General features: G+C 36.1%; 1 protein-coding gene across 4 annotated transcripts in view; it reads left to right on the top strand.

The window, feature by feature from the left end:
• Positions 1-27,102, top strand: part of ANO3 (anoctamin 3) — a 419,821-nt gene that overhangs the window by 367,837 nt on the left and 24,882 nt on the right. For all 4 annotated transcript variants that reach the window (XM_051825159.3, XM_070072327.2, XM_089310426.1 and 1 more), the window contains 5 exons: positions 10,877-10,913; positions 15,230-15,341; positions 16,065-16,122; positions 22,306-22,403; positions 25,624-25,757. In XM_051825159.3, the coding sequence (XP_051681119.3) occupies positions 10,877-10,913; positions 15,230-15,341; positions 16,065-16,122; positions 22,306-22,403; positions 25,624-25,757 (439 nt within the window). The remainder of the gene's footprint in view (positions 1-10,876; positions 10,914-15,229; positions 15,342-16,064; positions 16,123-22,305; positions 22,404-25,623; positions 25,758-27,102) is intronic.

The raw sequence follows: 27,102 nt of genomic DNA, 5'->3' as shown, positions 1-27,102 counted from the left end.
AAATATGTTTAGAAGAATAAAGAAAATGAGATGAGGGACGTACATCAGTGTGCAGCTGTGGAGAACTTGAGAGCACATAGTGAATATGGACAGAATATTTCTGCTCTCCTACTCCTGTGGGCAGTTAGGATCTGTAAGGGACACAGTACTTGGGCAATAAATAGCCACCAATCACCTTATCAGATACATTGATAGATGTAGAGGAGATTAAAATATCATATATTATTACTACATAATTAAAGTGCTGATAAACTTGTAACTCAAAAAAATACAAAACTTACTAGGAAGAAAAATAAATCACAAAATGCTTAGAGTAAAAATAGTTATCTGGAGTAGAATACCAATCATGGCAGAAACTGCAAAAAAAATTACAAATTACTAATTCTGTCTCACCAAAGGCACTACATTTTTATTTACAAAGTTTAAAAAAAGTTTCTGTTTCACAAAATAATCCAAAATTTACACAAAAATATAAAACTTCCTAGGCAAACATAGAGGTGATTTTTAAACTATATCTGCTAACGATAGTATAAAAACTCAAACTCAGGAGCATGTACATCCACATAGATAATAATTCCAAGTACACATCAATACAATATCCGGAGTTATTGGTAAAAGGTAAGATAATATGTTATGTTTATTTTCTTTAAATGTTGTCTGATTTTTATCTAATATATATAATTTTCTAGATTTTCTATAATAAACTTCTATTAAGACTAGCCAACCCCAAATTTTGATATTAATTCCTGATATTTTACATTCAAGAAATCGACAATGATATAGTCTTAAATTTATGTAGAAAGATTATTATATTATTATGTAGATTTGCAAAAGTTAGAAAAGAGATCTCCATAAATGACCAACAGTAAGAAAATGCTAATTCAAATTGTATTTAATGGAGTATTATATGAACTATTAGAATTGTATTTTATATATCTTAAGGACTTAAAATACAGAAAAAGAATATTGAATTTTAACTGATTCTGGTTTTCTATAATACACACACTAGCACACACACACCAGGATTTTGAAACTAAAGGGAATGCCGATCAAATGTTAACGGTTTTCATCTATCATAAGGGAAATGATATGTGAAATACAGTTGTCACTTAATATAGCTTTTTCTGATCTTACAAATAGTTATTCCTGCACATATGTGTTGATTCACAGCCAGGAAAAAATGTACATAAATTTTTCTTTTAAAAAAATCTAGCATGTTATAAATGGAATAAATGAGAAATAGATTGCATATATACATGATATATTACATATATGTACATGATATATATGTATATATATGATATATATGTATGTATATCACCTCTAAAACTGTAGCCATATTGGTAGCAACTTTGGTCCACTTTGTAAATTTTTTCTTTTACCCATAAAAAAATGATTTCTCAGTGACTCAGCAACATGCCAGCAATCGGGCTTCCCTCTGTACATTGTCTTTCTTGATACTATAGTTCCGCTCATTGTCCTGACAAAAATAAGTGGACTCTGGACACATGCAAAGCAGATTAATTCATATGTGTGATTTGGGCCATACACTTTAATTTTTTGATATTTCAAATGAAAATGAAACTACCATTGGATTATGAAAAGATTAAATGAGATTCTCTTCTAGTGCGTAGAAAAGAGTAATAGTACAAACCTTTCCATCTATATTTGCTTCTTTTTGATATTTTATAATTTTATTTCCATTTATGAGTTATTTATTTCCCTTCTTACAAGATTTTGAAAGGTTGACAATTTTTTCTTTGGTCTTTCGAAATTCTTCAGAGCATTGGTACGTTAATTAATATTTACCTTTTGCTCATTTTTGTTTAAATGTTTTGGTTACTCAGTCATAAGCATTAAAATACCCAGTCATGTTTGCAGAAAGAGAATCACATGCATTTATTGTGTTACATTGTACAAAATATATAATAATATAGGAAAATATTTAAAGATTCTGTTCATGCAGACATCATACCACTATGATAATTTTTAGTAGTGTGATTCTCTTTAATGTATTAATTTTATTTTCTACTATTTAAGTCTGTTGTTTTGTCTTTGCTTTGAATGATGAACTTGATATGAATGATGAACTTTATTAATTTAAAAATTAATAAAGCAGGCTGGCGCTGCGGCTCACTAGGTTAATCCTCCGCCTTGCGGCGCCGGCACACCGGGTTCTAGTCCTGGTCAGGGTGCCAGATTCTGTCCCGGTTGCCCCTCTTCCAGGCCAGCTCTCTGCTGTGGCCAGGGAGTGCAGTGAAGGATGGCCCAAGTGCTTGGGCCCTGCACCCCATGGGAGACCAGGATAAGTACCTGGCTCTTGGCTTTGGATCAGCGCGGTGCGCCGGCCACAGTGCACCGACCGCGGCGTCCATTGGAGGGTGAACCAACAGCAAAAGGAAGACCTTTCTCTCTGTCTCTATCTCTCACTGTCCACTCTGCCTGTCAAAAAAAATTAATAAAGCAGAAAGCATTAAAATATTAAATAAAAAATCAACTATATCATAATGTCACTTGCCTCCCTTCCTACCATAAATCTAATTGTGTGTTGGAAGTAATTCATATTAATAGTTTTATGTTCCTTTATTCTCTTGCTCTCCAATTAATATTGCCTTCAAAAGAGCACCCTGTGTTCCTGTGTTTATTAGGTGATTTGTTTCAAAGACCTTCTGAACTTCAAAAACATTTTAAGTGAATTCATGGATGGACCTAGTATTTTTGAAGATGGGGAGTATTTCTTTTTAATTTAATTCAATTTTAAAAAATTTATTTATTTAAAGAGAGCAGATTTCATGTATCTCATGTATACAATTTTAAGCACATAATGGTACTTCCCATCTTCTGTCTCTTCTCCATCCCCCGTCTTTCCTTCCTTTTTTTTTTTTTTTCATTTAATTTTTTCAATAGCATCCTTTCAACTTACTTTATAGCCACAGGCTTAATCCTCCACTAGATAAAGAACTCAACAAGTAGAAAGCAGAAAGACTTCTGTGTGTGTTCCACAAAGAGTATTGCACAAAAAAGGAAAATGAGGAAGTCAGGTGTTGATAAATAATTTTTGCTTAAGAACACAAGCATGGCATTTCTGGGAACAAACTCAAAGTCCAGGCTTCCATCCCTACTTCTCAATCAAGCAGAAGAACTTATCAGACCAAGCTCATGATCAACGCCTGCATTTGAAAAAATGGGAGCTTAGCCACCAAATATTTTCTTATGGAAGAGTTCTGTTTTCATTGATATTGTGAATATCAGAATCTGGCTGATCTTTTTCCAAGATGTACCAGATTCTGGTTTAATATTCCAGTTGCTTCTTCTTTATTTTTTTTAAGATTAATTTATTTATTTGAAAGACAGAGTTACACAGAAAGAGGAGAGATAGAGAGAGAGATAGAGGAGAGAGAGAGAGAGAGAGAGAGATGTCTTCCGTCCGATGGTTCACTCCCCTGATGGCCGCAATGACTGGAGCTGCACCGATCTGAAGCCAGGAGCCAGAAGCTTCCTCCAGATCTCCCACGCAGGTGCAAGGGCCCAAGGACTTGGGCAATCTTCTACTGCTATCCCAGGCCACAGCAGAGAGCTGGAAGGGGAAAGGAGCAGCCGGGACTAGAACCAGCACCCATATGGGATGCTGGCACTTCAGGTCAGGGCGATAATCCACTGCACCACAGCACCGGCCCCCTCCAGTTGCTTCTTATCAATCCTTTAAACTCTGACTGCTCTGCCTCCTACTCCTATCTTCAGTCACCACCCCATACCTAGGACCATAGCTCTCATAGTGAAATTCTCTCTCTCTCTCTTTCCACCCCCCAATCTCCTCCTGCTAAATGCTACTTGGTCTCACTAAGTTCATTCTTTGGTGAATCTAATGTATTCTCACCTCCAGAGAATTTTTATTTTATAGAAAACAAAGCTGAACTTGGTAAAGTGGATCTCTGTGAGGATCATATTCTCGTAAATTCAATCTTTTGAGATCAGCAAAAACCACACTGTCTCCTTTTCATTGACTATCAGAGCCCATGTAACTTTGTAGTGCCATAAAGTAATCATCCCTAATTCCTGTGAAAAGTCAGGAACTTATTTTTTTAAATGTTTATTTCTACCTGATGAGCATTTTAACATAAAGATTCAGGGATTACTTGAAGTAAAAGAGACCGAAAATAACCTCTATGTAGCTAACTAACTATGGAGAAGATTTTAAAATAGATTTGATATAAATCAATTAAATTAGGCAACCAACACATCTAATGGGAAAAATGTTATATTCCTCGTATTTAATCAGCGTAAAATAATAATGCTGTTCTGTATGTGTGTACTGGTTTCCTACTCAGGACATTAAAGCACTACATAGATTATATAGCCCTCCTGCTTTACCTGAATACATAGGAATAATTTAAGGGCATAATCAAATAAAGGTAGATTAACACCATAGTGTCAAATATTATGCCACCAATTGTGTTCATCTACAAAAAAGAATGCTACCTCCTATTGTGGTATTTTGAGATCAGAACTAAATATACATCTAATAAAATTGTGCTTCGGTTTCTTAATTTTTTTGTCATTTGGATCACTATGTCACCATTTCCCCTGAAGGAAAGACATGGCCTTATTCAAAATATTCTATTGCAATAATGTGCTTTTCAGCTTTAATCCATATACATGAGATTATAAAATGAAGACATGATGGGCCAGCACTGTGGCATAGTGAGTAAAGCCTCTACCTGTGGTACCAGCATCCCATATGGGTACTGGTTCATGTCCCAGCTGCTCCACTTCTGATCCAGGTCTCTGCTATGGCCTGGGAAGAGTGGAAGATGGCTCAAGTCCTTGGGTCCCTGCAGCCCTGTGGGAGACTCTGAGGAAGTTCCAGGCTCCTGGCTTTGGATCATCCCAATTCTGGCCTTTGCAGCCATTTGATGAGTGAACCAGCAGATCAAAGGTCTTTCTTTCTCCCTCTCCCTCTCTTCCTCTCCCTTTCTCCCTCTCTCTTTCCCCCTCTTTCTCTCCCTCTCTCTCTCCTTTTTCCTCTCTCTCTCCCTCTCTCACTTCCTCTGCATTTCTGTAACTCTGCCTTTCAAATAAATAAATAAATCTTAAAAAAGATGAAGACATGGCAAAATATTTCAAAACAATCAAGTTTTTTTTTTAAATCAGAAACTTTTAAAGAATAAACAGTCAGAAACTCTAAGTCATTCTTTTAAGCCATTCTTCATAATTTTTTATCTCCTTTATCCTATCAGTTACTAACTGTTGTGAATTTGTGTCTGTGACTTCTCTTTGATCCATTTCCTGCTCACCATCCTCACTTCTACATCCTTAGTTTAGTTCAACTACTTGTCCTTTTGGGCTTGTGACATTAAAGAAACTTTTTAACTGGTTTATCTTCACCTCTTCCTATCTCCCTTTTTCACAACTGTTGGAAGGATCTTTCTAAACTGTAAATTTGATCATTTTATTTTTAACTTGAAACTGTTTGATGAATGCCCATTGCTTCTGATACAAATTATAAATCCATTAACCTGGCCCAGGAGGCCTTAGAGCTGACTTCTGCTCTGTTCTTGTGTAGGGTTTCATCTCATTTTCCCCTTTCCCTGTCTTCACTGCAGCCTACAGAACCACTTTCATTTGTCCCTCTGGCACTTTGACTTCACACCCAGAGTTCACAGGTTTCCTGTCTGCAATGCCCTTTTCTCTTTTGTTTCCCTGGAGAATATCTCTTTATCTTTAAAAATTCCAGTTAGAGATCTTTTCCTCCATCAAGCTTTTTCTCAGTCTTCTATGTAGACTTGCATAATCTCTTCTTTGTTTTTATCCTGCTCACAAGGTACTTGGACATTTCTATTCTCCCTCTTATCAGATTCTGCTGGTAGAACAAAGCAATACCTTTTGTGAATAGTCTTCTGTTGGAGTGCTTAGGAGGTATGTCTTTTCTCCAGCTAACCGAGTGCAAGCTCCTTCCAAGCAGGGACTGAGTTTCTTGCTTTTCTATTTAAATATAGGTCTCTACTTAATGCTTCGAAGCGGCTTACAATATAACCTTTGCATAAACTTGAAATATGTTATTCTCCAAATAGCCTGGCTAGCATCTATCATATTATATATCCTCATAATTCTTTTTACTTATTAAATTTTAATGTCTTTTAAGTTTGCCGCTTTTCTTTGAATTCAAACTAATAACCGAATTTAAATATTCTTTAAATAACACAAAATTTATAGATCATGGCATCCTAAATAATTATTCAACTAGAGAAAAAAATATGGGCCAATATAATAAACGTTTGATATCAAGTCCATGTTACAGATCATGAAAGCAATTTTAACTTTATTCTTACTTTGAATTAAATCACCTGGAAAACTACAGATTCTTGAGTCCCATTCAGAATCTGCTTTGTGAGGTTAAGCAAAATTTATTTATAACAAAATATTTAAAATTACTTGGTGGTGTTTTTGATCCTGTTAGGCCCTAAAATAGAATTACAAAATAGTTCAGTTAAAAGACCTAATGGAATTTATATGGACAACCATGATTTAAAAAAAAAAAAAACTTCTGAAATCAAAATATCTGTAACAGTAATTAAAACTTCAGTTTATTATTTTTGACATTCCATTCCTGAGCATAACTAAAAGCCAGGAAGATGGAATTTGAAATCATGTGTTGCTCTTTCCAAATTCTGTCCTGTTTATTTTGCTGCTACCCAAATATAGCATGATATTAAGGATTAGATAAATAGCATATCAGGAAATACTTCCAAAAAGTTTTCATGAAGTAAAAAATGTAAAATTATTTTAAAAATGTATATTTGTTGTTGCTTTCACTGAAACCTGAACTAATTTTGTCATATTACATCATCATAACAACTGTCTGGCCTCATGACTAATTTATAAATTTTAAGAAAAAACTAGAAACATCATTTTTCATTTCAATATCTAGGATTAGGTCAATTGAAGCATGGAATCATAGTGAGTGAAAGAGTGAGCTCCTTTTAGTATTCCTTCCCTCATTCAACAATTCATGCATTGTGCATGGAGAACATCATAACGAAAACATACACACACACACATACAATCCCTAACCAAATGTAGCCAATGTAAGTCCCCAGTTCTGGTTCTAGCCTCTTCCCCATTGTTCAGCCATTCCAGAACATTCATTATTATGCATTTTTTCACAGGCCTTATTACTTTCCTTAATACTTGGTTACCACTGGATACCAATTACAATGCAAATAGGTTATTATAGACCAGGATAGATCAAAGGGTTGATCCACACATCTTAAAGAGGAAAGGCTGTAATGCCAAGTGACTCATTTAATAAGAGGGCTTACTCTTAAAAATATTTATTTGTTTAGTTCGTTCATGTCCATGCCCGTGGTTTCTAGAAATTCAGAAAAGTAAATTACTGGGAAAGAACAGTAACCATCTGATTCTGCAAAAGCCAGTTTGGAGTTTGTTTTCGGGAGTGAAGGTTAGATTGTGGGGCTCTGACTCAGAAGACCACTAAATGAGTGTAAAACTTCCTGGTGTGCCCTTCACAACACCTATGCCCTTTCCCTACCCTTGCTGTTTTTTTCCCCACCAACTGATTTCTGCCCTATACCCTACACAAGGCTTTTAGAGGGAAGATAACTTCTCAGCCCAGAGTGAATTCTAAAATCCTCACTGTGGCCAATGAGGCTTCCCAAAAGCATTTCCCTCTGAGAAGTCTCTGACTCCCTTCCCACTACTTTGCTCTATAGTGGCTGCCACTCCTAACCCTCTAATCTCCTTGCCCTTGGTGGAATTCATCAAATCCATGCCAGTCTCAGGGCCTCTACATTGCTGTGTCTTTGTCTGGAGGGTGTTTACTTAGCCCAGCTTTCTGCAGTACTCCCTGCTGCACTTCATGCAGGTTTCTGCTCAAAGGTCAGCCCAAGAAAGGCTTGCCTGATCACTCTCCAGAACAGGACAATAACAACTGGTGCTCTATCCGCCAGCCTGCTTTCTTTGTCTTCCTGGTGCCTTGCATACCTGTTTGTTTGCCATTTGTTTCCATCCCCCAGGATTTCAGTTCCAGCAAAGTGGAGACTATGCTTGGTTGGTTGACTGTCATTTCGTTCCTCAAATGCTACATTATCTAGAAATTCTTAACAAATGTTTTAACCTAATTAATATATATGAATGAGAGAATGTCAACTTACTCAATGTAGTAATGCATAATATTTTATTTTTTTATAAGATGTATTTATTTGAAACAGTTACAGAGAGGAAGAGGCAGAAGCAGAAAAAAAGAGGGAGAGAGAGAGATCTTCCAACAGCTAATTCACTCCCCAAATGTCCCCAGTGCTGGGGCTGAGCCAGGCAGAAGACAGGAGCCAGGAACTTCATCCGGGTCTCCCATGTGGGTGCAGGGTCACAAGGACTTGAGCGATTTCCGTTGCTTTCCCAGATGCATTAGCAGGGAGCTGGATTGAAGTGGAGCAGCCAGGACTCAAACTGGTGCCCATATGGTATGCCAGTGCTGCTTATGGCAGCTTTCCCACCATGCCACAGTGTCACCTTAATAGGTGGCTTTTAGAAATGTAAGTTCTCCAACACAGTGTCATGAGTGTGTGTATGTATGTGTCTGTGTAAGTATAGACCATAAGAAGTACTTATCCCTGAGCCTCTCTATCTGCTCCTCTCCCAAGTACATGTCCAGCACACACATCATGGATACACATACAACTTACCTTGCCAAAGAGATTGCTGTTACACACAATACATTTGGATATATTTAAATCATAGTTTCTTCCTGAATTTTGTAGTTTTGAAGTTAACAAGTCACTCTGGGTGAACTGATTTTGTAATGCGTTATCATGATGGTACCCGTTGACCATAATATTTGGATCCATGGATGATAAAGGTTCTCAATACTCCAGAAAGCCCCCAAACATCTATTGAGCATCCTTTGTGATGTATAACATTCCTCCAAGGTTACTGTAATCCTTTGGAGCATCAGCTGCAAGTATTTCCATCCCAGGCTTGCAGGCAGACTTTGTGTGCTGAGTTTTGTCAAAAGTCTGAAACTGTGTGAAAAGGCATGGCACATAGATGCTGCAAAAGAGCCGCAGGGCAAACCTCGGCCCTTCTGCCTGCATGGTAGTGTCATCTCTGGAAAGACGCCTGATATTCTAATCTTGGTTTCCTGTTCTGTGAATGGAGATTATACCCACTTGACAAAATTGTTGTTTATGCAAAACAACATATATGACGCACCATTTGCCAATAACTAAACAACCTAAATGGCACTAATTAGCAGAACGAAGCTTCGGTCCCTGTGAAGGCACTTAACTCAGTGCTAGAGGCACAGTAGCTGCCCAAGTGCAATTTGTTGGTTGCTCAAATCCATCCTGTCATACTCCTTGAAGATTTTACTACAATCATCATATTTGATAAATTGGGCATAGAAAAGAGCAAGTTATAATAAAGGTAACTTTGTGCTCAGGAATTCTAGATAATCATTTTAAAAATTGAAAATGACAGCTTATAAGTATCTAAAATAAAAGTAAATAAAACAAAAACCTGCACTAGAGGTAGAATGAGGCTTTGTACTCATTGTGAGCTTCGTGTTTCCAGATAACACTGCTAATCTTAGGAAGAGGTATGTTATAATCACAGCTAAAAGAATTATCATAGTACTTCTATTGAAAGAACTGTCAGGGAAGGTAAACAGCCCTCAAAGTGGGAAGGTACATACCTTTGAATTTTGCATACCAACAGACAGTATTATTACAGCTATTATTCTAAGCTATATTTTTGAACTATGTTTCTATATAGTAATATCCACATGCACATGCATATACCCACAAACTCATACCACTCTTCTCTCTACGGCAAAAACATGTCTACTCGGGAAATTGTGAAATCTGTGTCTCTTATTTGAATCTATATAAATGGTGGTCTGAGGAATCTGTAGAAGTAGAAAGTGAAAATATTGTCAGAAAAATATGTTGTGCCTCTGATTTACAGCTTCAACAGGTTTGACTTATGATTCTCTTTTAAATAATCACCAAAACTATTTTGTTCTTAAGGAATGCAAGCTTGAGCATTGTTTTGTCTGGAAAATTCAATCATGTAGAATTCAGACTTTCACACAGCATTCTGTTTTAGTAAAAAAGACTGTATAATTTGAAGATAAAATCCCAGGCCAGCCATTAACCAACTGAATGACATCTGGGTTTTTTATTTTTGCTCTTGTTTGTAAAGTGGTTTATAAAATGGATATAAAGAGAGCTACCAGGTGCCGGCGCCGCGGCTCACTAGGCTAATCCTCCGCCTAGTGGCGCCGGCACACTGGGTTCTAGTCCCGGTCGGGGCGCCGGATTCTGTCCCGGTTGCCCCTCTTCCAGGCCAGCTCTCTGCTGTGGCCAGGGAGTGCAGTGGAGGATGGCCCAGGTGCTTGGGCCCTGCACACCATGGGAGACCAGGAAAAGCACCTGGCTCCTGGCTCCTGCCATCGGATCAGCGCGGTGCGCCGGCCGCAGCGCGGCGGCCGCGGCGGCCATTGGAGGGTGAACCAACGGCAAAGGAAGACCTTTCTCTCTGTCTCTCTCTCTCACTGTCCACTCTGCCTGTTAAAAAAAAAAAAAAAAAAAAAAAAAAAAAGAGAGAGAGCTACCAGGCAAGACTTATTATTACAGAGAACAACTGTGTCTATCCATTTATCTATTTTCAAATGCATTTTATCATATCCATTTTGTGCATTAATGTATATAAGAAGCACTGTATACCTAGTTTTAACAAATGTTTCTATATGACTGAAAATGTGATATTTTACACAACACACTTTGACTATTTCCTTGAATAGTGTAAGTACTATCATTTTCTAAATAAAAATATAATTGACTATTCTCTTCTATTATAGGCTTACGAAAAAATTGCTTACCTTCTCACAAATTTAGGTAAGTGTATTTTTCTTACTTTTCTCTCTAGTAAGAAGCCAATATACAGGTATATCAGTCTAGATTTCCTGTATATATTTTAGCATTTTAATGCCTTTGATTATATAATTATATATTATAAAATCAGAGAGGTCATGTAGAGGTTGATCTATACTGAACAACAATTGAGATGTAATTCATGTGGTTTCAAAACATCCAGTATTAGAAATAAGTAAAATGTGATTCTCATTACTTGGAATTCCTATTTTTCCAACTTTTCAGCTCTTTTGGCTATTTCCTCAATGTATTTTATGAAAATAGTATTAAATGTACACGTAATTTGAAAAGACGAAACACTGTTAAGAGATTTCTAATAAAAATCTGTCTTTTGTCACCTTACCCAGTTCTGTTTTCTATACCCTAGAGGCAGCTACTTTTTAATATTTTGTAAATTTATTGTTATTTCCCAACCTATTTCTAATCATGTGCTTCTATTCCCATTATTGAATTTTACCTGTGGTAATCTATTTCCTTCTGATTATAAAAGCATTAGTTTAAGGACTTATCACCTAATATCCCCTGCAGTACCTTATCCTGCATATGGCCCCATTCCTCACTGGATACACACAAACTTCATTTCTCCTCTTTCTGAAGTGTCAGCATTTTTAGCCAAATTAATATTTAATGTTCACATCATTGTGTCCATGTAAGATTTTCCTATCTAAAGTGTGATATGTACTCTGATATGTTTTAGTATCATGCCATTCAAGGCATTACTGATTTTTTTCTTGCTATGTGATTTATATCCTTTCCTTAATTTATCCCACACCTTTTTCCAAAATGCTCTGTTTTCTTTGAATCTATTAAAACATGTCAGATGTTCTAGACTTGTGGTGACTTCCTGGAGTTAACTTCTTGAGCCCTATATCTACTTCAGTCTACATGGGGTGCCTTCTATGCTTGTGGCCACCTGCATCCTGGCTGGCTTTTACCAAAATGTAGTAATGCCTCTCACCATTTTTCTCAGTTGGATGCTACTTCACCAGTGTTTTGTCTTCTATCTTGGCTTAATTCCTTATTTTTCTACCTGCATGTAAATTTCTTGGAACTTTGCATCTCTGAAAATATCTTTATTCTATTCTTAAGCTTGTTTTTAGTTTTCCTTGATATAAAATTCTAAGCTGGGGCTAGTTTTCCCTTTGATTTAAAAACTATTTTATCATCTAATTATTTAAAAATTTTAGTTAACATGTAACATTTGTACATTTTTATCAGATTGAGTGCAATTTTTCAACACATGTATGCAGCAAAAATTGATCAAACCAGGCAACTCCTGTTTCATTTCTTTATCTTTTCTTTGTATTTGGAACATAAACACCTCATTTCTTACAGTTCTTTAAGCAGGATATACTATATCATTGTGAAGTACAGCTACTCCACTGTGTCTTGGAACATTATAACTTTGTAGGATTAACAAGTTCCTTTGAATTTTAGAAGGAACTTCTTACTTTTCTAGATACCAGCATCATGATTGAGAACCTGCTAAAACTGATCCCCAGCTCCTTGCCTGTGACCTGCTTTGATTTTTCATTTATTTCCTCAGTATTTCACACTGATGTACTTTGATCAGAGCTTTAATCATTCTTTATGCTAGATACTGAGTGCATCCTATCAGTTTGTGTATCTGTTGTGTCCCCCAGGAAGCAGACACTCAAATGGAGGTAGGCACGCAAGAGTTTTATTAGGAAATAACTTGAAAAAACATAAGTAGTAAGAGCAGGATAGGGTAGGGAGAGCTTTACACAGCAACACAGAGCTGGTGGTTTTAACTAACCCAGTGGGGAACTCGAGGGAGAACATTTCAAAGATTTAGAGGAACATAACCTTGGTTCTAATTGCCAAAGTCCCAGTATCCCTGTCCTTGCTGAATTACTGGTTCATTGCTGCCTGGCAAGCGTGAGGTCTTGGTCTGAAAGCTGGTCTAGCCCAACAGTGAAAACAGCTGGGGGCTGTTAAGTAACTGCACACTGTGCTTTGGAACAGCAGCTTCGGCAGGAGGAGAAATCCTAGTGGCACACCTCCTTAACTGCCACAACCTGGAAAGTCGGAAACTTCACTTCTGGGAAATTTGATATATTGTTTGTTTGATAGTTTCCTTCCCTCCTCCCTTTTCTTTCTTTCTGGAGCTCTTTATAGTCAGATGTTTCTTGACACATCCTTTAATATTGTTTCTTTTCCTTTCTCATTTACTACTATTTTTCTCAGAGTTTTTGTTTGTTTTGTTTTGTTTTTTTGACAGACAGAGTTAGACGGTGAGAGAGAGAGGCAGAGAGAAAGGTCTTCCTTCCATTGGTTTACCCCCTAAGTGGCCACTACGGCTGGAACTACGACGATCTGAAGCCAGGAGCCAGGAGCCTCCTCCTGGTCTCCCATGCAGGTGCAGAGGCCCAAGCACTTGGGCCATCCTCCACTGCCTTCCCGGTCCACAGCAGAGAGCTAGACTGGAAAAGGAGCAACCAGGACTAGAACCCGACGCCCATATGGGACGCTGGCGCCACAGGAGGAGGATTAACCAAGTGAGCCACGGTGCAGGCCCTATCTCAGAGTTTTTTTCAAGACGATGTCACCTTTATCTTCCCAGTCTTCTCTTGAATGTTTTGTATCTGCTCATATTTTACACTTCCTAGAATATGAAATACTTTCCGTCCTCTTAGTAGCCCTCTCCTATGTCATCTTGTTCTTTTTAACAGATCCATGTTTCATGGAGGAAATATCATGTAACTGTTAATAATATAGAATATGGAGTGAGAATGCATGGGCTTAAAACTTCTCTGTGATTTATGATAAGTGATTATATAATCATGATCAATTTATTTAGTCTCTTCTTGCCTCATGTTCCTTATCAAAAGATAAAGATAGCATTTTCTATAAATATTGCATACCTAGTGTTATTTTGGAGTGACTGACACCCAGTTACTATCAAAAACATTCTTGCTACTAACCTCTGCTTTCTCTTTGAGGATAAATACTATGGGGGTTGGAGGACTTTTTTTCCTAATTTTTTTTTTTATTTTTCTTTTGGTTTTTAAGTAGTTTCTCTATGTTTCCAAGCTTCTCTTAAGTAAAAACTTTATGCTCAACAGATTAACAAATATTATTTTCAAACACTTGGTACATTGTCAAAACTTATCCATACAGTTTGGCCACCAACAAAATTGCACCTTTTTGCCCTAAAGCTGAAATCTTACAGGATACATTTGTAAATCATGCTGCATTAAATATAGAAATGGGAAACAACTAGAAGAAGTTTTAAAATACCATTTCTTTTTTAAATAAAAATTTGTGTTAAAGGATCAAATCACAAGCTAGAAGGAAATGACAGTGAGAGCACACATAACAAAATATGTGGGGTTATGTTCTTACCAAATGTTCTTGCTGACTCACAACAATAGTCATTCTTTTGGATGCCCTACAGACCCCTCCCAGTTATAAATGCCATTCCCAATGACCTAGTCCCTCTTCCTTCCATGTGACTGTGCTCATGTATTCTTTTGGTCTATATTTTGGTGAAATCAGATCGCATCTTTTTTTTAATATGTCTTGAATTTTTCAACTACATCAAAATATCAGAGGGACTTCTTTTTAAAATCATTTATTTGGATACTGAGCTGAAACTGCAGTACATGCTGCCAATTTGATCCAATCTCTCTCATCTTTTTTTTCCTTTGCATCATGGAAACATCAGACATGAGTTGACAGCATTCTTGGATATTATCTTATCTAAATCCCTCATTGCACAAATGGCAAAAATGTATTACAAAAATGTGAAGAGGTCTGCCTTTGATTTTTTGCAATAGGGTATAAGAATGAGACAAGAACTCAGCTCTTCTGATGGAAGCACCCCTCTTTTCTTTGACCATTCTGCTTCATACTACACACAAAATATTCATTCTTCAAAGAACTCTGTGGACAATTTAGGTCTGTGTATTGTATATAAGTGTGTTTGAGTTGGTAACAGATTTATCCAATACTTATGGTTACTTCTACAGAAAATAGTAAATGTACTCTTGACAATGTTTTTATATTAATAACAGGGATTACAATTTTATAGCTAGTGGGAAAGCGTGATGGTAATCTTATTGGGTCATTTCATCAAATTTTTACAGCAGATATTATCATTCACACTTTGCAGACACAGGCATTAAAACTCAGAAACACCAAGTACATCATTGAATTAGGGTAGTACTAAACCAAAACTTGACCATGAGGCTTCTTCTGATTCCATGTCCACAGTTTTGGTCACTCATCTACAGAAATGCAATTTATATTCTTTTTAGAATATCCTCGAACAGAATCTGAATGGGAAAACAGCTTTGCCCTGAAGATGTTCCTCTTCCAGTTTGTCAATTTAAACAGTTCTATCTTCTATATTGCTTTCTTTTTGGGGAGGTAAGTCACCTTTATACGTTATCTTTGTGCACACACAGGGTCATCAGTTTCATTGTCCATTAATTAACAGAACTGGTAAATTCTTGTCTTCTACTTTGTAAATCTGTTAATCAGTCTTCACATGTATTCTCATTCAAATTACTTCTGATAGTCAAAACCAATTAATGTTGGCAAAAAGGAACCCTATTTGCCATATTTAAGTTGAATTAGAACCATCTGTTAATCAGTAATGACTTCGTTAAAGAAGAAAATAATTTTTTGTGTAACCTGGGGTACAATTTTTTGTTTTCAAAGTTTGCTGTAAAATAGAAAAAGAGGCATATTAATTTAATATTTATAGTTTACATTCACTTAACACTCTACCCAGTGCCATGGAAACATTCAGAAGCTAGAAAGATTTCAGTCCAAACAACTCAGCAAATTCTTGTAATATTCATTGATTGGATGGGCAAGACATTAAAACTCTGCATGTGAAAATGGAAAAAGTCATTTGGTTATTTTGAACTTTCTCAACCCATTGGTATTGAGTTCTTTGAATCATTTTATTTTTTTTAAGTCAAGCACTTTGATGTTGTCTAAACATAGCAAAAGTGAATTGTTTGGGGACAAATTGCACCAATGACCGTTTATATCTACCCACACATGCACTCTCTGTGATGTGTTAGTACATGTTCTTCAGTAATCTCCAGTTAACTGCTAATTATCTAAAATGCCTTTTCACAGATTTGTAGGCCACCCAGGAAAATACAACAAACTTTTTAACCGGTGGAGACTGGAGGAAGTAAGTAACCCTGTGAGGGTGGGTGAGAGGATGGACTTGGGCCACTCACCGTGGGAGTAAAGGGCCTTGGGAGAGAAGCTGAAGTTCAGGGAAGTCCAGGCAAGTTAAAGACATATTATTTTAGAGAAAAGTTGCCCTGAATTCAGAAAGGAAACAGTCACATATTTTCAAAATAGAGGGTGAGCTGAAAGTTAAACTCCAAAATTCTGACCTCATGTCTTTTTATTCTATCACATCCATTTCTTCTATTCACAAACCCCAGGAATTTAACTACAGTAATTCTGCTCATTTGGGATATTGGTATTATCTATTGCATGGGCTTTCATACTTTTAAGCATGTTAGGCTTCTTATTAGGCAACGGAATTTTAGTTCAAAAGGAATCTTGCCTGAAACATAAATATATAGGTACATCTGACTAAGACTCTAAGTTTTTGATTGGTTTTGAATAAGTTTGTCACGTAAAAGAAATTCTAGGAGAAATATTGTCAGGTTACCGGGTAAACACATTGTATATTCTTACTGAGACTGAGTAGTTGTCCTTCAGAATTCCACTCCCTGCTTGTTGTGTATGATCATGCTTCTACTCAGTCTTTTGCCAACAGAAAAATTTTAATTTTAACCAATAAAATCGTCAAAAAGATTTTTCTTTTTATTTTGGTATCTTTAATTATGAATGAGATGAGGAATATTTTATATGATGTTTGGATATTTTGTATTTATATGTATGGATAGTACTTCAACCCATTTTCTTTAGATTGGTTTCTTACTAATTTATAAACTAATAAAATTAGGCTCTAGTATTTCAAATTTGCTGAAGATATTTTCCAGTTTTTCTGTATCCTTTAAAATTATGTATTCATTTTTAATGTATTTGAGAGATATAGAGACACAGAGTGTGAGAGATGCTGGGCAAGGGGGAGAGACAAAGAACACTCCCATCCACTGATTCACTTCCCAAATGCCGCTTGCGGGTGGAACAGGTAAAGTCAAGAGCCAGGAGCTAAATCCAGGTCCCTGATGTGAGTGACAGGAACCCAGGTATTTGAGCCATCACTTGCTGCCTTCCAGAGTGAGCATTAGAAGGAAAAGGAAATCAGAACCAGAGATGGAACTAGAACCCCAGCACTCTGGTATGTTTTGCAAGAGTCCCAATGGACAGTTTAATCACTATGCCAAACACTTTCCCCATTGTTCTTTATGTTTTAATTTTATTTTGATATTTTTTACAAAACTGTATAGAACTTTCTTTAATGGATTTTGCAATTTGCATCATGCTAAAATATTTTTCCAATACTTAGATATGTTTGACCATTAAGCATCTATTTTCTTGTAAAGAGTAGTTAAGCATTTTCTCCTCATCTGGAAGCCACATTTTAATAAAAATACATTATTTGCTTTCAGCAAAATGAGATTCTAGATTTTTAATATCACAACTTACAATTGTGTCTATTTATAAGCTCTGCTCTATATCATTGGTCAGAATGTCTGTTACTTCTATAGTTCAAAATTATTTTAGCTATTCTAATATATAAGCCAGTTGAACATAAGTTGGTGTTAGTAGAAGTCATAATATGAAGAGTCTAAGAAAATACTCCTCAAAAACTGAGGAAACTGAGGGTGGAGGTATTTCTAGTCTTTATTTAAAAGGTTCCTCCAGTCTCAAGATAGAGGGAGCCTTCATTTATGTTATCCCAGAGCATTCTAGAAATTGATTGGAATATATGAATAAAACCTAGAGCTTCCTAAGAACTTATGTTTTATCATTGCAAACCTGACAATTCTTTGCCATGATTCAGCCTCTCTGAATAGCCATTTCCTCATCCTAAATTGTCAGTAGTACTATTTAAATTGCAAAGTTGCTTACAGATAAGAGGTAATTTACATAACAAAAAATACTATAAATTATTTCAGTAAAAATTCTATAAACTATTACTGATCTTTATCCATGCTCTTTCTCCACTGCTATCTGGGTACTAATATTCTTTTGGCCAAAGACACACTCAGGCCTTTCTTATTCCCAGGACGGCCTGGATTCCCCAGATTCAACTTTCTTTCATGACCCAGAATGATGACTAAAGTACTGATCACCTCCCTTTTGGGGGATCCAACTTACTTTTTGCTCTGAGTGTTCGGCTGGAGTTAGCAAGAGTAAAGTGGAGAATAGAGCACTTACAGCCACATAGATCTGCATTTTGATGGTGCTTTTGTGGCTTTTGTCACCAGTGATTTTGTTTAATTTAATATTTTGATTCTTAATTATGAAAGTATTAGAAATCTTGATTTCTCTTGGAAAATTCAGGGAAAATAAGAATAGTAATTGTGTCAGGTAAATGTTACAGGGCAATCCTAAACATTTGTCACAAAATATATGATATGTGGTAGCCATTTCCAACAAATGATTACTTATTTTGAAAAAGGAATCAATTAAATTAACTATTCGGTAGTGATATACCTTAGAAATATTAGAAGTGTGCATATAAAAGGTATACATATTAGAATATTAGAATTGACCCTCTGCTGAACATTATAAAGTGTACAAATAAAGAAGTCCCTTTCTCTTCTTTGAGTATGTTAATGCTTTGAAGACAGGACATAACCATGAAAATTACACATTTTTTTCTTGGATTCTTATAGTCTACATTCTAATCGTGTCCCATCCAGATGCATGATCGTAATATCTATAAGCTTCAACTCCTGCTTTTGTAAACTTATAATAAGATTAAATTGGATTGCACATGTAAAATACCAGGCAAAATTAATGATAACCATTATAAAGCAAGAAAAGCGTGCCAAAATTTGATTTAGAACATTTAGGAGCTGTCTATACTGTACTTGTGAATCCCATACAATAGCTATGCTATATTTTACATTAATATCTTATGTAAATTCAATATTAAAGTTTTTAATAATAACTTGCATTTATTGAATGCTTTTAATGCATGCTACCATGTTCCAACAATTGTTACTAAGTGATCTACATATAGTCATTAAAATTAATCCTCACAGCAATTCTATTATTTTATCTGTTTTATGCATGTGGAAACAAAAGCACAGAAAAGTTGTATAAAAAGCATAGAAAAGTTGTATAAAAAGCATTGAAAAGTTGCATAACTTGCTTAATATTACACAAAGGTACTTACAAATTAAAGGAGTTATTTAATCTAAGCAGTGTAGTTTTAGCATCTGTGAACACTGTAGGTTCTACTATCCAATGGGATAGTTTGTAGGCACAAGAGAGAACATAGAAGACATTTATTTTGCTAGGTAATGATGATGGTGGTAGTGATTATTATTATTTTGCTAAGATTACTTGTGAGAAAAAAGTGGACAAGTATATGAAATCCCCTAACCTTGGCTTGGCCGTTATCATTTTGATAACGATATGATTTTGTGTGGTATAGTTGGAATGGATACCTTGGTCTAATGCATAGTCATTCATGCTCTTTTACACAGTCTAAATATGAGCACCTTTTACCAGATGAATTGTAAAGTATTGAGTTAGGGGCTTTAGCTCAAAGCTATCATTACATGAATGTAGTAGACTTTCATAAATAATTGGTTGCTTTTTTCATTCTTATAAATCACAAATTCATCAAGGCTGAGTTTCCACGAAATTATAAAAGGACTGTCTTCCAGCCTCCACTTTTAGCCTATTCTTTATGTGCTCAATCACTTGGGCATCTGATTTTCCTTTTTTTCTCCCAGTCTATATAAAAATATGCTTGTGCTAAACCCATATTTCAAGGCAACAAACACATTTGGTGAACAGAATTCACCTTTAGCATGGTGAAAAGAGCAGTGGATCAGGAAGCAGGAAACCAGGGATTTCTTCCCCATAGCACCAGCCAACCTTAAATGACCTTGGAGAAGATAATTTGCTTCTAAGTCTCCCTACAAAAATGAAGAGCTTCAGTTTGCTGCTGTGATCTATGACCTGCCCCTGTGGCTTAATAATTATTCTACTTCAGACAGTCTATGAAACCCATTTATCACATATATCTGGAAGAGTTCAGGGGACCCTAAATTCAAAGTTCTGGGCACTGTAGAAGAAAGAGACATGCTTCGATGGAAGAAGTTAACTTCTCCACACAAGAAGTATGACCACTGGCAAGCTTACCTTCTGGCTCAGATTGGAGAATGTTAAATTACTGGCTTGGAACAAAAAAAGCAGGTTCTTTGTGTCCCAGTTATTTTTCCCTTTTTGAAGTCCCACTAGTACTGATTTGATAAAAATAGAAACTGTGAAATCAAAGCCACAGAGACTAGCATCCCTATGAGCAGGACATGATCCCCCCCCCCCCATTTATAAAGAATCAGACTTGTTTATCTACCCAAAGATCTTCTGAAATGTTTGGGCGCAATTTTCATTGAAATTCTATTTTGTTGGTATTGATTTCTAATACCAACTAAATGAAAATCCACAAAAGCACAAGAGCACAGAGCAGGGAACACTGGGATCATACTGACAAACATCTTGATGTACATATTTATCACTTAAAAATACATTATAGGGAGAGGTATTTGGCACAGTGGTTAGAACTCTGCTTGGAATTCACATGTTCCATGTCACAGCACCTTGTTTTGAGTGCCAGTTCTGCTCCCAATTCCAGTTCCCCGCTGATGTGCACCCTGGAAGGCTCAAGCTCTTGAGTCACTGACACAAGTGTGGGAGACCAGATTGAGTTCTAGGTTCTCAGCTTTGTCCTGGCCTACTCTCAGCTGTTACAGGCATTTTTACAGTGAATCAGTGGATGGAAAATCTGTTTTCTTCCCTCTCCCTTCCTCCATGACTTTCTGTGTCTCTTCTTTTCAAATAAAAATAGATAAAAGTTGACAATATTTTAAAAGGCATTTAAAAAAGTGTATTATAAGTATACATGGAAAACTTTATGGGTAATAGATTTAAAAAATAAGTTTACTTTGTTGCAAAAATAGTCTTGAAATCCATTCATAGTTTTTTTCATAATACATATTTTTACATGAACTTTGTGAAGGTCCTTATTTATATAGATTGTCTCTCTCCAGGTAAAGTTTAATACTTGACCTCCATCTTGAAAGTAGGTTAACCTTATTAGTTAACTTCTAAGAGCAGAAGATAGAACAAACTGAATAAGTTCTCAGGGAAAATATCTGAAACATACTACTTCACCCACTTGATGAAGGTGAACATTACCAATGATATCATGTGGCTATCGTGCAGCTCTGAGACTTGTGATGAAATTGACACTTCCACTTCTGTGGGATCCACCTCAGAATACATAATACCAGTCTCAACACAAGAAAACCATAAGACAAATCCTGTTAGGGAAGTTCATAGAAAACCCATCTAGTAATCCTTTAAACTGCACAACTTATAAAAAATTGCCCAGACCAAAAGAGGCTTGGGAGGCATAAAAAACCAATGCAATGAAGTAGGTATATTGGTTTGTAAAGGAGCATAGAACAAAACAAAACAAAACAAAAAAAAACAAAAAATTAGAATAAAATAAAACAACAAATAAACAATGGATAAAATCTGAATAGAATCTAGTGTAGTTCAGTGCAACCTGATAATGTCAGTTTCGTAGCTTTGACAAATACATCAGGGTATACAAGAAGCAGCAGAGATAATTGATTGAGGAGTATATGTAAACTGTACTATTTTTGCTTGGCTTTTGTGAATCTAAAATTGAAATTAAAAAATCTTATTTAAAATAATATAATAATGTAAACATTATGCCACAGACATGATTTACATTTCTTCTACCTGAATGTTAATAGCTAAATAAGGGTACTTTAAAAATTCAAAAAGCAATTAAAAATAAGCCTATTTTGGTACAAAAAAATTTGAAATCCATCCATATGTTTTTCATAATGCTCATTTTCCATAAACCTTTCTGAAGCTGCCTCGTGTTGCTTTGATAGCATTATTTAAATGTGATCTCACCCAACTCAAAGCTTGGTAGAGTTGTTCAATAAAGTCTAGCTTTGTCATTAATTTTGATCAGTAATACCTAGTAATTACTGAAAAAATTTCTGTTAACTATCTTCAATCATGCTGTTCCTTCCTTGTTTGTATTTTATTTACTATGCATCTGATAGTGTGACTTGAATTTAGAATTCCATGTATAATTTACAGGTGGGATATTTGAGCCATCTGGAAAGAGGAAGATCATTGTCATATTCTTATGATTCTTTTCCAGTGTCATCCTAGTGGCTGTTTGATAGACCTCTGCCTCCAGATGGGTGTTATTATGTTTTTGAAACAAATATGGAACAACTTCATGGAACTGGGATACCCGTGAGCATATTAATTGTTTTTTAAAGATTTATTTATTTATGTGAAAGTCAGTTACACAGAGGGAGAGACAGAATGAGGTGGATAGAGGTAGAAAGAGATCTTCCATTAGCTGATTTACTATCCAGATGGCTTTAATAGCTGGAGATGGGTCAGGCCTTAGCCAGAAGCCAGGAGTTTCATCTGGGTCTGGATAACAGGGGCCCAAACACTTGGGCCATCTTCTGCTGTTTTTCCCAGAACAGTAGCAGAGAGCTGGATTGGAAGTGGAGCCATTTCTACTCAAACTAGCACCCGCATGGGATGCTGGTGTCACAGGTGGCAGCCACAACACCAGCCCAGAGCATGTCACTTTTTCACTTTCATTACATATATATTGCTATAAAGAAGAAAGAAGTAGCATGAGTAGTGTCTAAGAAATTGGGTGTGGTCATCAGACGGATAAGGGTTCATTTCCCACTCTTCCCCTTAGTGAGTTTGTGACCATGTGGAAGTTAATGAACCCTTTGAGCCTCAGGTTCACATCTTTAAGAAGGGAGCAACATTCATGTCCATCTCAAGAACAGTTGGAAAGGTTAAAGAGAATAATGGATGTACAGTTACTTGCTAAATTATTTAAGACACTTCTTGCTCTTTTAAAATTGTAAACTATTTTTTAAAATTTGAGATACATAAAAATAAGAGAGAGTGAGCACATACACTCTTGTCCACTGATTTACTCCCTAAATACCCACAATAGATGGAGTTGGGCCAGGCTGAAGCCAGGACCAGGAACTCCATCCAAAATTTGCTCATGGATGGCAGGAACCCAATTGCTTAAGCCATCACTGCTACCTCCCAAGGAGTACATTAGTAGGAACCTAAATCAGACTTCAAACCGAGACAGTCCAATATGAGATATGGATATCCCAAGAGGTGGCCTATAGACCTAACACCCACCCCTGTTTTTAAAATATTATTGACAATATAAGTTCTTAAGAACAAAAATAATTTTCTGGTTTATTTTGGCTTTCATCAGAATAGAATTGTTATTAAATAAGGAGAGCCTTTACCCCTCCCAAAATAATAAAACAAAGATAAAATCCTGGATGGGAGGTTTTGTACTCTGTTACAGATACCAGAAAAGAAAGAAATCATTAGAACAGTATTCACAATGATAATATCAAATAATAATTCTATTTTTGCCCTTTTGGATGAAATTAACCTGACAGAAGAAATTTAACCTGCTAACAGAGATGCTTATTGTCCATGTTTACATCTATTTAAATATACTTTCTTTCAAATTCCAGGGTATTTGAAACAATTTAGTACTAAAATTTCGGAACCTAATAATAAAAGTTTACAAATATAACTATTTTGAGTAATTTCCTGACTATGGGAGCAGACTGGTTAGTTGATTGATGACATATATAGATCAGGCTTAGTAACCAAGTGGTAGTGATTTTGTATTTCTTTGTTGGCCTCCAAATTTTGTTAGAACATTCCTGGCCAGAGACATGTGGGTTTCAGAAATGATATTGTCTCTGGGATTTTCCACAAAGTATTTTGTTAAATTCTGGCAGTCTTAGGGCATGGATTATGGAATCATCCAGATCTAGCTGGTTCAAATTCTTCTCAGTTCCTTGCTAATTTAGCTTAAAATTTATCTGAGACTGTTTTTTTTTATTTTAAAGATAGATTTTTTTATTTATGAAAATGAAGTGAGCTAACCCAATGGATTTTATACGTTCACCACAAATAACAGCAGCTTTTAGAAAAGAGGTTACTATACAAGTCCTCGGTTTTCAAAAGAGATTTAGGTAAATCTTCTAAATGAAGAGAACTGACAGTAGAGGATTTGGAAGCTCATTCCATTTTATCCGTGACTCATCTCTTTTGAAACAGGATTTGTGAAACATTGTTTGAAGGTGCTTGAGGAAATTAGGGGTCTGACATGCTGTGAGTACTTCACAAGGTGGTATAGTACTCACTTTAGTATGAAGAATGATTCCTTTTTTGATATCATTGTCAAGAGTTTGCTTTCAGACAGCACATTTTCCCCATAGCCTTGCCCAGATGGTCAGCCTGGATCTCATACAGCAAATTCTAAGAGCACTATGACAAGAGACATTCTGCCTGTGTTTTTCCAAAACCTGGGCAAAAGTTTTGTGGAAGAAAATTTAGATGGAGTGGATAGTTAGTAAAGCAGTGGTTTTCAAACTTTTCATAGTCTCACTCTTCAAATGAAACTTTAAACAGAACCAAAATAAATAAAAAAGAAACAACTTCAACCCTTTTTCATCATTGCCAGGCTCTTGTAGGAAACTTCTGTGGGACACACTGCAGACAAGTTTTCTTAAATAATTCATTACCCAGAAGTCTTTGATATTTGTATGCCAGAATATTTCTGAATCACATAATCTCAAAGTAGTTTCTGGATGGAGAAAGTGCTAGTATTCCCTTTCCAGGTCTGAAAATAGATTCATAGAGACAAATCCATTGTCTAACATTAATTCTTAATTGCAGGAGCAGAATAGAATCATTAATGGTCAAATGCCTCATGTATATAAACTCAGAGAGATGAAGTGGCTTGTAAAAGTCACACAGCCAGTGCTTTGCAGCGGGGGGAGAGACTAGACACGAGATCTGTTAAAACCCTACCTGTAGCTTGCCGTGATCATCTAGTGGTTATTACTCTGATGTGGTTGCAGCAACCTCGGTTTTAAAATCCTACCTAGGATTCAGTTGTTTTATGTGGAATATGATTTTATTCATGGTCAGAGGGCACAACCCAGAAGATTTTGGGTTACAAGCAATAAAGATCTCAGATCCAATCACAACACACCGGAGTCTAAGTATTTATATAGGCAGGCGTTGAAGAAGGAATCTTAGAAAACAATATTTGATCAATATCAAGGAGCATCTTAGTGTATGGGGGATGAATTCCTATATAAATATTCAAGTGTTTATAAACTCTAGAAGAGGTCAGGAAGGCTGGGGATTATTCTCCCATGCTAAACTTTTTAAAAGGCTTTTAAAAAGTATTTTAAACTTTTCCAGAACATTTCTTACTTTCAGATTTTTAAAAACTTTTTTTAAAGTTGGGACCTACAAATCTCCAATTTTCAGGAATGGCTAGTGTAGTCCAAGATTAGTTGTGTTTCTCATGTCTTAATACACAATTTATTGTGTACCACATGCTTAAATAGGAGCTCAAAAACTGGTGGTCTGCCTTGTGATGTAGGTTGATTCAGAACTGGTGGTCACGCCTTAAAATCAAGCGGGGAATGCAAGACACTTCCATACCTCAGTGGGAAAATGACTGGAATCTGCAGCCTATGAACATTCATGGCCTGATGGATGAGTACTTAGAAATGGGTAAGGAAAGAACTTCTGTAGAACTGTTCAGCTTCCTTGATATTGTATTTCTACTTCTCATGGGCTTTAGTTCAAGACAGAAAGCCATCTATTTGCTTTTCAACCCCACATATTCTAAAACATATCTAAAAGACAATTATATGTTTTCCCTGATCTGGGATAACTAACAGAGTACCTAAAATGTAGTATATTGGAGTGAAATGGACATTTTGAGAATTGATGATTGCTTACAGTCCTTGTCTCTACTATTGAAGAACAGTGTTTTTCCTTCATACTATTTGTTGAACTCTATATTTAAACTTATGGGTATAAAGTAAACTGAAAATAGATCTTTGTAAAAATGAAGAGTGGGGATAAGAGAGAGAAGAGGAAGAAGAATTGTAGCATGGGCAGGAGGGAGGGTAGAGTGGGACATATCACTATGTTCCTATGTTCCTAAATCTGTGTATGTGAAATACATGAACCTTATACACCTTAAATAAAATTAAAAAAAAAAAAAAGCATCTGCAGCTTTATCTCAGTGTGCTAGAGGTATGAAGCAGTACCCTTGGAAGACACACATTTTTTATCCCCTGAAAGCCATACATTTGACTTGAATGTTTTTCTCACAGAGGAGCACCTAGCTTTTGAGCAAATATTTTGAAGAGAAAAATGGAGCCATACCAATTTCTTGTTTAGGAGACATACCATCCCACCCAATAAAGCCATAATTGTTTTTCACAATAAACCTTTGCTCAGACCAAGTCTGTCTTAGTATCTTTGAGAATCTTATTTATATTAAGAACATAAAAAAATTCCATTCTGTTAGAATCACGGGGTATGGCCTTGACATTTACTTTTCTCTGACCCTCAGTTTTCTTGTCTATAGAGAGAGGGCAAGATTACTACAGGTCCTTAGGGCCCCTTCCAGAACCAACCATTTTCCTTTCAAGATCATCTCCTCTTTGCTGTCTTCCTCCTCTTCCAGCCCTCCTCCTCCTCCTCTTCTTCTTCCCCTTTTCCTTTTTCTCTTCTTTCTTCTCCACTTTTCTCTTTTTCCTCCACCCCCTACCCCTTTGCCACTCTTTCTCTTTGATCTTTTTCTTACTTCCTCTTCCATCATGCTTCACTACAGAGAGATGAAAACCACACAGACTTTAAATTCATTCAAATCTGAATCTGAATGCAAGCTTGAATAGTTTTCTAGTTGGCTATCATTTACAAAACTTGTATAACAGTCACATAGTTGTATGAGCTAAAGTTTTTTCAACAGTTAAGTGAGATAAGCCTGTTGATTTTATAGAGATGTTGAAATCATTAAACGCAATTTATATAAAGTGCTGATTTGTCCAAAGGAGACGGTCAG

This window comes from Oryctolagus cuniculus, chromosome 1 (assembly GCF_051225735.1).
Source record: "Oryctolagus cuniculus isolate XC-2025 breed Fujian yellow rabbit chromosome 1, ASM5122573v1, whole genome shotgun sequence".
In the NCBI taxonomy this organism is placed as follows: Eukaryota; Metazoa; Chordata; class Mammalia; order Lagomorpha; family Leporidae; genus Oryctolagus; species Oryctolagus cuniculus.
The sequence above is the reverse complement of the archived record's forward strand: the minus strand, read 5'-3'. Positions and strand labels throughout refer to the sequence as shown.